This window comes from Neolamprologus multifasciatus, chromosome 11 (genome assembly GCF_963576455.1).
Source record: "Neolamprologus multifasciatus chromosome 11, fNeoMul1.2, whole genome shotgun sequence".
Lineage (NCBI taxonomy): Eukaryota > Metazoa > Chordata > Actinopteri > Cichliformes > Cichlidae > Neolamprologus > Neolamprologus multifasciatus.
The window spans coordinates 12,468,520-12,480,158 of NC_140449.1; the positions used below are offsets into that span (position 1 = coordinate 12,468,520).

The 11,639-nt window shown below is 38.0% G+C and overlaps 1 protein-coding gene across 1 annotated transcript; it reads left to right on the forward strand.

Moving 5' to 3' along the window:
- Positions 1-1,691: 1,691 nt before the first annotated feature.
- On the forward strand, positions 1,692-9,146 carry ccka (cholecystokinin a). Its single transcript, XM_085177737.1, has 4 exons — positions 1,692-1,803; positions 3,845-3,924; positions 4,229-4,412; positions 4,975-9,146. The coding sequence occupies exons 2-4, from the start codon at positions 3,847-3,849 to the stop codon at positions 5,106-5,108; spliced, it is 396 nt and encodes a 131-aa protein (XP_085033863.1). The 5' UTR covers positions 1,692-1,803; positions 3,845-3,846; the 3' UTR covers positions 5,109-9,146.
- Positions 9,147-11,639: the final 2,493 nt, after the last annotated feature.

Below are 11,639 nucleotides of genomic sequence, written 5' to 3' on the forward strand. Positions count from 1 at the left end.
AAGGGCGCTAGCACACAATCCTATCTCAACTTTCTGGCACATTTTTTATTTCTTTTTTGCAGGTTTGAATTGAAAGATACGTTTTCCTCATTTCAGAGGTGGGACTGCGCCGCTGGGTAAAAAAAAAGGTTCATTTAAATATCCTCCCGGTGCCAGGTCACAGCTCACATAACATAAAATAAAAAAGTCTGAATAGGAAAATAAATGGAAAAAGAACAGTCTGACACAGTTACTGAATGAGAAATGAAGACCAGCGCAACAGAGAATGACTCTAAAATCCATTGTTCATATACAGCAAGTGAATGATTGGTGTACACTATTGTGAAAATATTAGTTTAGTTTAGTTTGTGCAGGTCCACTGGCTTTACTGACATTAAGCAACATTTCATAACAACAGGGAGCTGCAATAAAGAACTTTATATGTTTAAAGGTCCAGGATACTCCCCAGGGGAGTTAGATTTTCACGGAGCCAGAGAGTGAAAATATGTTTCAAAAGTACTTTAATACCTTTCTGTAAACTCAGCGGTACCTGAACTACTGAAGAATTTAACAGGATTCACAAAAACGCTGCAAGCAAACAGCCATTTATATGCACCCAACAGGTGTAATGTACCTGAGTCCTGTATGTTTCAGCTCCAGCAAACAACAACGTTGTAAAATGAATTCTTTGACTCAGACAATTTGATGATAGCGAACATAGATCATTAGGTTTTAATGAACTTTTAAAAGCACATTTTGCACTTCAGTGTGTTATTATTCCAGCGTTCGAATCTGTAAAATATATATGAAAGGGATCCTCATGCTGTTACTTTCATTCTGGCCTTCAAACAGACGTCAGACTCATTTCCTAACCCTCAGCACCACAGACACATGTGTTGTATAAACCCTACATATTCACACTCACAGTCAGTGGATCACTGTTTCGTGTATAAGTGCTTTACCCACAAGCTGTGATTAGGATTTTTTTCTTTAATTAAGTACTTCATAGATTGACAAAATGATCCCACTTCTATTTAATTAAACAATTTAAAGATGCCAAGAAGACACTGGGGATGTTTTTACTGTTTAAAGAAAAGCTGTTGTACACAGAGCTCATACACATTCATCGCTGATGAAGGTACACACTCAGACAGGAGATAATATAAGCAAGTACCGTATGTGTTTCTGATCTTTAACACTCACGTCTGTTTGACTACATGACACATCCACGAGATTACAGTGGATCCATGTGCATGACACCAAAAGGCTTCGTTAGAAGTCTCAGAGTTTCATTCTTCTCCACTTCAGACTCAGTCCCAGGATGATTTTCAGCCCGTCAGACATGGACAGTGTCCCTGCTTTTGATCAGCTAAAGCTGTTAGAGCCTTGCTGCGGCTGGCAAAGGCACTGACCTGCAAGTTTGTTATCATCTACAGCAAACCAGTTAAAGATCCCCAAAGCGTCTCTTTATTGGATTCAAAATACTAACCCCTCATTTTCAGTCACAGGTGTATTTAAAGCTGCCACCTTTGTCCCAATCCTCTCACTCGTAGATTGGCGTGGGTGACATGTGGAAGTGTGTGTGTGTGCGTTCATTATGCTTTCTAAGTTTACATGCATGTTTGCGTCTTCACTGGCGTCAGCGCTGTCACTTTCTGCGCCAGCACCAGGCTCCTCCTACAGGCAGAGGCTCCTCCCCCTCCCTCTCTGTCAGTATAAAGTATGGTCTTCCCTCTCAATCTCATGCTCAGTCACAGCCTCATCAGTGGAGCAAAGCTCACTATCTTCAAATCAGCCTCTCCTGGTTTACTTCAACAGCTGCAGGTAAGGTTTAAAATATTCTCTGCAGTTTGTTTCATTTTAAAACTTCATTTTATTTCTCTGTTTTCCTGTCACAGGGGGATGGTTACACACACTCACTAATGCTTTGAGAAGGTGTCCTGTCCCCTCATTTTCAGTTATTTATACACTGAAAATGAGAATACTGTAGACAAGTAAAGTCTGGACTGGTATTTATATAGATAGTTATCTATATGTAGTTTTCTTCTTTTGCCTTTTTGCACAAATGAAATGTTTATCACAGTGGATCTTTTTTTCTATTTATTTAAGTGAGTGGTGGGTTTTAATGAAAGAAAATTATATTCATACACGAGCCAAACAGAATTATTAAAAGATTATACAATATTTATGATTAAAAGTCTTTAAAAAGTAATAGATGAGTAAAAATAGATCCATGCTGACAGCTGAGCTGAAAGAGAATTATGTAGCTGCCAGATATCCTTCACTGTCTGAGTGTCCAAATGATCACATAAGAAATTTAATTTTGCCCCAAACTTTTATCTGGAGGAAAACTCTGTGTTTGTGTTTAAATGCTCACAGAAGCTGCTGGTTCTGTGGACATCATTTGACCTTTGTTGAGGATAAAATTATCATTCCAAGAGTTGGAATTAAAAGAAAGTAGGAAAGAAATTCCTAATCACTTTTTTTTTTTTAAATCTCTGTGTATTAACTAAGTAGTGATGGGTAAAAGTGTTATTTTCTCATTTTGTTTTCTGAGGAGAGGAGAGCTGTCACATACATTACATTACCACATCATTACCAGCCTATTACATAATGAATGAGAGACAATGACCAGCTGCTAAAAGGAATTATATTAGCATGAGCAGAATGGCTATTTACACCACCGCTGTGTCAGTTTAAACAAATTATTCAAACCAAACGTTACACTGGACTTATGGTGATAAAATCACACAAGAAGAAATTCTCCATTTCAGTTGGTTTAAAACTGCAGAAGGGGGGCGATTTCACCTGCACGTCTGTAATGATTTGACCAGTGAACAACGACTAGAAGACGTTCTGGACTGTTAACGGTACAAAAGGATCTAGACTAAGAACAAAGACTCAGTGCATAAAATAAATGAAAAATCTAAAACACTTATTTATTTATTTGTTCTGCAAAGGTAGAAACCATGGCAAAGTTATGCTCTCCTGCATATCTATGTTCCGGTGTTTATGGGCTGTAAAAAGATCATTCTTGACTTAGTAAATATATTAACACAGAGAGACGCAGCAGAGCGCTGTAACACTGTGACAGACTGAGGCAGTGGGGTTTTTGATTTATCTGAGATTAAAAGCCTCCAAGCAGCTTTTGCTGTTGGTTTTATCTAATTATCCACTTTAACTCATTTTCCTTTGGAAATAAATTTCGGGAGTAAAACATCATTCATCAAAGATAATATGCTGCTTCGGCAGGCTTCAAGATAGAAATAAAATAAATAAATAATCAAAATGATCTTCTACACAAATTAATAAGAAACATCTATAAATGTATGTACTATTATGTTTAATAATATTATATGTATTTATATGAGGGGTTAAAAAGGTTTCACGAACAAGCTTTCAGCGTGAGTAAACTTCATGTATTGATTCTGTGTGACACCGACTGTCCTGTGAGCCCCGTTCAAAAAACAGCACACAGATCAACATTCGACTATAGAGACCGCAACTCCAAACAGCACAAACATATACATGTATGTGTCTGTGTGTAAACATGAAGCCGTTCTGTCACAGGCAGAGCAGGAGAGTATTTAGGAAACATAAAATAATGTTTGCTGTACTTCGAGGCAGAACCATTAAAGAGTCATCTCTTTCTCACCCGATGTGTTTAAATGACCTTAAATTGATTTATTGCTGCTTTTTGCAAAGCCAATATTGCCTGCATTGGTTTGTTTTCCCTTAGCAAGCTGAGGTGAGACAGAAAGAGAGAAGAGGTCAGATGAGAGGCAGTAAAGAGCAAATAAAGACTAACTGGAAATGTGCTATTGAGTTTGTTTAACTGTTATTCTCTCCCTGTCTCTCCATCCAGCCATGAATGTAGGCATCTGTGTTTGTGTTATTCTGGCTGCTTTGTCCAGTGGTTCCCTGAGTCTGCCTTCACAATCAATTGTAAGACACCCACACACACACACACACACACACACACACACACACACACACACACACACACACACGCGCACATACATACACACACACACACACATTATGCAGAGCTAAACAGCGCGTACATTGCCAATTATGGGAAGTGGAGTAGGACCCTGATTACAAACTTTAATGTCTAAATTGCTTCCACGTGGTACAATTGTATTCAATTTTCCACTAGAGGATAAATATTTTTTTTCATTTGAATTTTTTTTTTGTTTTTATTACTTTTTAAATGTGTTATTTCATAAATGTGTCATTTTCTCCACAGACAGCTGAAAGTACGGCTCTTCTCTCAGGCAGCGGATCTCTCCCTTCTCCCAGCCTGAAACGGCAGGCTCGCTCCGCTGCAGCGCCCCTCTCAGGGCATCTTATCAACTACAGCCAGCACCAAGAGGACACAGACACTCCAGACAGCCTGAACCAGCTTCTGGCCAGACTCATCTCCAGGAAAGGTGTGATCAGACGTATGACTGCCGATACAGAATAAGAGAACGAAGGATGGGAAGAGAAAATGAAATGAACGCCTTTCCCTTTTCCCTTTACTTGTCATCTCATTACATGCTCATATTTCCCTCTTCCTCACATCCATCCTTCTGCAGCCTGCGTTCATTCATGCTGTGTTTCAGTCCCACCATCTGGCATTTCCCACCTCCCTCTGGCCTCCTCTCTTCATCTTTCCACGCTTGCTACTTCCCTAACATTTCTGCCTGCGCCCTCTATCATAGTCGTCTGCCTACCTCCTGACCTCACTCTCTGCTCCCTCTGTCACCGCGCATCGTTTTTTTTCTTTCAAGTAAACGCTGTGTGACTACGAGACCTGCTGAGCTCATGGACAGAAATAGAAACACAGCAAGTCAGCATGAGTTAGATCAACAGTGCCATTTGGAAGATATACCGTATATTATTATCATACAGTATGGGTAGTTTAAAAAAAAAAAGAATAACAACATAAGTTTTATGAAATGCAGTGAATGTTTTCTTTTGTTTCGTTTGTTTCATCCATGTCTCTTCTAGGCTCTGCCTACCACACCAGATCTTCCCTCAGCAACAGAGCCAGTGGTCTCCCCCCCAACCACAGGATAAAGGACAGAGATTATCTCGGCTGGATGGACTTTGGACGGCGTAGTGCAGAGGAGTACGAATACTAGTCCTGAAGGCACGGCTTTGTTTCTTCGAACGCTGAGCCCAAAACCTCCAACATCACCAGTTAAAGTTTTTATTTTTAGAAATCTGGAGCCCTTTTCACACTGCACTCTCAGCCCACCAGAGCTGACTTAGTGAGAAGTATATCTCAGCACATATCCTTCAATCTACAAACCACAAACTTCAATCCAAAACTTACGGCACATTATTGTATATTTGTGTTGCTGTTAAGACCAAAGGTAGCAATGCTTGTCCATCCCGCAGTGCTTTCTTAGTCCCTCATTCTCTCTGTGGTTTGGATGGTAATCACTAAAAATGAGGCACAAAAAAGTTTTTTCATGGAAAAAAGGTGTTTTGATTTCTTAAAATATGGGGTCATTGTAATTTTCTAACCAGCATAGAGTTTTTAATTTGTTTGGCAGTACTTTCAGAGTTGGATAAATCTAAATTAATTTAAAAAACAAACAATCTTAAAACTGTGATAAAGTTACATGAGTAGCTCACGATCTGCTAATACTATTAGGCACTGGTTACACAGCAGATCCTTGTTAGCATAAATTCATTGTTAGTTAAGTTGTTTTTGACAAATGCAATGTTAGCTTTTTGGTGTTAACAGATCAGTGAAGAAACAGTAGGTCTGGTATAACAATGGGAAATGCCACATTTCCGTTTCAGTGGATATACAGAGCTTAACTAAGAAATCACAAATATTTTAGCAATGAGTCAAAACTTGTTTAAAACTAAAAAAAATCATTTATCATTTAGTATGCAATAAATAAAGGGAAATCATGTTTATATGACTAAATTTAAGCCAGTCCTCTGAGAACTGCACTAAAAACATTATTTTGATTAATATGCTGCTGGATTAACCTATTATAGAAACATTAAAAATGATTTTGGCAATTATCAGTATTGTTAATTTAGGGCTTCTGTGACATTAAACTTACACTGGGTGGAGATCTAATTAATTTGTTTAGCACTGTAAATCCAACAACTTCAACTGTTAAAAGGCAAAAAAAATTACAAAAAGATGTTAAACATAACACCCTTTAAATATATTTCCAGTGAGAAAAATCAGTGTCTTAGGATTTAGACATTCGTATTTTAAAGTACTGTTAAAATGTTTAATTTTACTGAGTGTTACTGTATGAATGTATCTGTAGACTTTTAATGTGCCCTTAAGGTGTCCTCTGCAAACTAATCTTCATAAAATTACACAATAAACAAACAAAAACGACACAACAATAAAAAGCATGTTGTTTCATATCACACCATGCTCAACACTGAATGTGACACATCATTCAAAAATCTTTGATTGTGCTAGAAACTGGGAGAACTGGGTGAAAAGTGGCTAACATGGCAGGCTGCTGCAGTGTGCAGTGTGAAAAGGGCAAAACAGGTTTTGACAAGCACAAAGTGTTGTCTGTTTGATACCTGGGAGTCTCCCTGACTTTGCATAATGGACTTCAGTGGCAGACACAATAACATCAGGATGCTGCAGATATTAAATCTACAGATTAGAAATGTTTTCTTTACTTTTCTTTTCTTTTTTTAAAGGCCTTTATTATATATAAAGGTTAACTCTCTGTATTAAATCATTTGTTTCTACAGATTCAGTGAAACTCCAAATAAAGCTTTGTTTTCCTCCAATGCCAGCAAGAAATTCAAACACTTTCTTTTCAGTCTCATGATCTTATGGTTTCAGGGCACAGGTGGTGGGGCAGTTCTCTATATAGTGTTAGATTTGATCACTGCAGAAGAGAAAGAATGGATGTCTCTTTTTTTTTACAAACATTTGGTGCATTTTTTCCTTTATACACAAATACAGCTCATAATGTTGCCTGCTCTATTACGTGCTAACATTGACAACATTCATTCATATTCAAGTGACTAACTTTGATGTGCCGTCACCAGAGATGGGCAGTAACGCGCTACTGTGATCTGATTACTTTTTTCAAGTAACGAGTACAGTAAGGGATTACCGTTACTTTCCCGTTGGAACAGCGCTGTTCCAACGTTTTAGTAACGCTTACTGCGTTACTAAAACGTGATTTTTTTTTTTTGCGAGAATATCTCATGACAATGACGTAAGCGAGTGCAACGTTCATGACAACAGCTGTGTGCAGATCAACAATGGATAATATATCGAGTGCGGGACAGAGTATGAGCGTGCAGCGTTTAAAGCGTGGAAGTACTGACCTTACTTTGAGTTTGATTCCATAAAAAGTGACAAAAACATTAGTGTCTGTTGTGCGTGGGAAAAAAACTTATTTTTACAGAGAAAAAAAACCCTAAACAAGCACTGAGTGCGCAACGACGTAATGGGAAATTCACAGAGAAACTCACGGATTCTTCCACTGACCGCTGCGGCACACCTGCACCAGGGTAAACCTCCGCCTAACCCTACTCCTGCTTTACAGGTGAAAATAGAGCAACAGGACCGCTAGTCTTTGTTTTTATTTATTTTCTGCTGTGTTTTACTTGCATCTATTTGAAAGACTGAGTGTAAACACAAAAAATATTTTATTTTATGTGCTGGAATGTGCAGAAAATAGGTTTAAATGTTAAACTAATTTCTTCAAGTCAGAGAATGTTGCATATAATTAAATTTTTGCTTGATGCATAAAGTTAAAAGATTAAAACTGATAAAACAAGTTTTAAAAAAGAGAGTTTTCCATTTGATTGCATTTTGTATGATGGATTATGCAGAAAAAGTAGAATTGGGCTGAAAGATCTATTGCTTTATCACCTATTCAGGTTGTAAATCGTGTTTTTAAAAAGTAACGAAGTAATTAATTACTTTTGAAAATAAGTAATCAGTAAAGTAATGGAATTACTTTTTTGGGGAAGTAATCAATAATTAGTTACGGATTACTTTTTTCAAGTAACTTGACAAACACTGGCCGTCACAGAACTGTCACCACTCTATGTTTTCGTGTGCAGAACACAAGAAGGACCAATGTAATAGAACACAACATGGTTATATTACCTTAAGTAATAATTTGGTAAACCTCTGATGTTTATACTGAAAACATTTTGAATGATCAGACAACTCAATGAATTTAATGTAATGAGTGAAATACTCATTGGTGGCATTGTTTGACTGATTGCTACGCAGTTTCATCTGTTGTTGGATTAAGAGAGATCATCCTTGAGCTGCACTTGAGGACAGTATGAATGAAACTGTTAACATGCTTCCTGGTTGGAGGCTCATCGAATACACAAGAATATTGTAGCTCTCTGTTGGAATCTGAAGTTTTTCACTTTCTATTCTAACAGTTTTCTGCACGATTACAGTGAGTACACCTATGTCACACACATGAAATACGAATTTCAGCTAAAATTTCTTTATTAAAAAAATGGTGGCATGTGTTATCTGCATAGAGGATGAAAATGTCTCTTCATATAGACAGGTGGGTATCTGCTGGTCTCTTAGCTGAGATTTATCCATCCAGTCTCGTTCAAAGTCTTGAACTTGGTTGATCTGCTATAGTAAGAGTACAAGTCATTTTGAAAAAGGTATTTAAAAAAATACAAAATGACCAGTTATGTTATAATGGGTCTGTTTATTTATTCGTTTTATATGCACTGATTACCATCGTCCTCACACACTCTGTTGAAAACAGACATGCACACATTCACGCTCCAACACACAGACACATTTGAAATAATCAACATCTGACATTCAGAACATGTTAAAAATCAGGAAGACATGAAACAATCAATATCAGTGGTACAAAGTTTACAACAACAGAACAATACCAACTACCCTAAACCGAGCCATAGTGTTAGAAAGTGCAGGAGGCCATGAGTCCCTGCTTGTAGGGCTAACAAAAACAGATCCAGGAGCAGCTTATGTATGCGATTAATACATTTATATTGTGAATGTGAGTATTAAGATTGTTCAAGTGCAAAACTAAACGGGGAAAAATAAAGAAGACTTGTGATGCTGAACTTTGGAAGAAAATAAGCAGAGGTTTGCCAGCCAGTTCCCCAAACAGGAACCGCACAGCAGGGCTTAAAAGTGCAACGGAAATATCAGAGGTAAACTTTACAACAAACGATGCATCGCTATCACCTTAATCAGAGTTTCTGGAAATTTCTGCCCCAAAATCGATTTGAATGTGGATGCACAACATATTATTTTTGACTTATTGTCTTTGAGCACATTGATTGGAGACATAAATACTAAGGCCCAGTGTTCAAGTCATTCTCGTATAAGACACTGCTCACACACATATTTACACGCACACCCACATCAGTACCTAAAAGCACACAAATAGAGGCAACAACTGTAAAACTAAACAAGGATCAAGTGCTTTCGTAGCTAGAATAAAGGAAAATCATTAACGGCATTGCTACAATATAATGAGGCTGTAGATATTTGGCATTGGTTTCATCACGTTTAACTGGACTGTTTGACAAAGCAACACTAGGTTAGTAACCTTTTATTGGCTACAAATGTCTTTTTGACAATTATTAATTGGAATTGAGTTAGTTTTCTAAATAATGTGACACCTCTCAGCGTTATGGATTGATATGATTTTGGCTGGTGTGTTTATGAGGGTTAACACAGGAGGTTTGGCAAAGATTTTTTTTCAGGCGATTAATGTGTACGCGTGAGATTAATGTGAAGTTCACGTGAAATTAAAAAACTAAATAAACCATATGCTCATAAAACAAGACAACAATCAAAGCAGCTTTAAAAGCCTCGGCTGAAGACATGACTGTTACAGCTGTAGAGATGGCAGTGATTTATAAACAGCATCATTAAACAGTGATGGTGAGCCTGGCATTAGTCAATAGGCAACCTCTTACCCAGTTCCCATTACTGAGCTTGAGTCCTGCTGGTTATAGAAACACTAACAGTTACTGGCTGGTTACTGGTGGCTGATTTAGTGGCTAAATGATATGGATTAATTACTCACATCCTCCAGACACACTGTCAACCCTTCAAATCTGATCTGCTCTAGCTCTCGTGCATTTATTTTTATTTTATGCTTCACTTTAAGACATCCACGTGGAACTACGAATCCAATCGATCTAAGCACATTTCACAGGGTCTTCGCTGAGGGCAGGGAAACAGCTCAGCAGTGGCTAAAGATTCAAAAGGTGAGGGGGAGGGTGGGGTCTTTAGTACACCAAAACCAAGCTCACTAAACTGCAACTTCCTGTAGCGGAGATTTTCTGGAACTAAACTCCACATTCACTGACATGGTCACAAAATGCTGCCATAACTACACACACACACACTAGCTACCAACCACGCTCATGTGAACTAGTCATGTACTTCAAATGTGCAACTTTCACTTGCTCATATATATATATCTGTATTCAAAGAAACTATATTTATTCTAAAAAAGTTTTACTCAAGTTTAAATGTATTTTCATGTTCGCATTAGAAACTTCACGTATAATATATTGATCGAGAGAACACAGTGTATCTCGTTGTCACTGTCACACTGACAGGATGCTACAGATGAGGTCTATCTGTGAAGAGCAGCACAGTCCTGGGTCACTAAAATACCGTTAAGAATCAACTCTTCCTTCAAGTACCAGAGTAAAAGGTGAGAGGGTCTAAATTAAGACTATGAGAGCTAAATGCATCTGCGTGTGTGTGTGTGTGTGTGTGTGTGTGTGTGTGTGTGTGTGTGTGTGTGTGTGTGTGTGTGTGTGTGTGTGTGACTGAGTGTTTTTAGTTTTCATTGGCATGATCATGTGACCGTTTGGTTTCGTACTCCTCACTTCTTCCTCTTTGGTCCCTGTTCTGGTTTTAAAGAAAGTCTGCAGTTAGTTTATTTGGATAATTTGAGAATGACTGCACACTGGAACACAGAGTGCTGAATATTTAAAAAAAAATTAAATTACTATCTATATTGATCGACCACTGATGTGTAAAGGAATTACTAGTATTTGTATGTAGGGGTGTGTGTGTCAGTGGAAGTGTCCCATGGCTTCAGCAGCCTTCACTCTCACAACAGGATCCGGATCTTGAAGCAGCATCACCAAACCTGTAAATGAACGCACACAAATATTAAAACTAGCAAACAAACAGAATGAGATCAGAGAGGAAATGAAGGGATTTTTTCACTGTACCTTTAGTGATGGTGCCCATGTTGAGGTGGGAGTGATGCTCCTCTTGAAGATTTCCCAGCATGAACCCTGATGATGGATACATTATCATCACTTGGAGCACGGCATGTAGATCACATGTCATCTGTAAACTATCATACTGTAACCTAACTGACACAGAGGCTGGTTTTTATTTGACACTTCATGCTTGATAGAACCTCAGTTTATGGAGTGATCTTTTAAAGTGCAGTGATACCTATAAACATGGCAGCTCCTGCTCTGACCTCAGGCCAGTTACTCTTGAAGAATTGGATGACTGAAATGTGGTAGAAGTTCAGCATGCCAGGAAAGTCCTGAATCTACAACCCACAAAACACACAATAAGCATCACAAACAAGCATCTAGGATGTGCTTCATCATTTATTGTAACTTTGTGGTGAGAAAAGCAAACATCAGGACAGAAA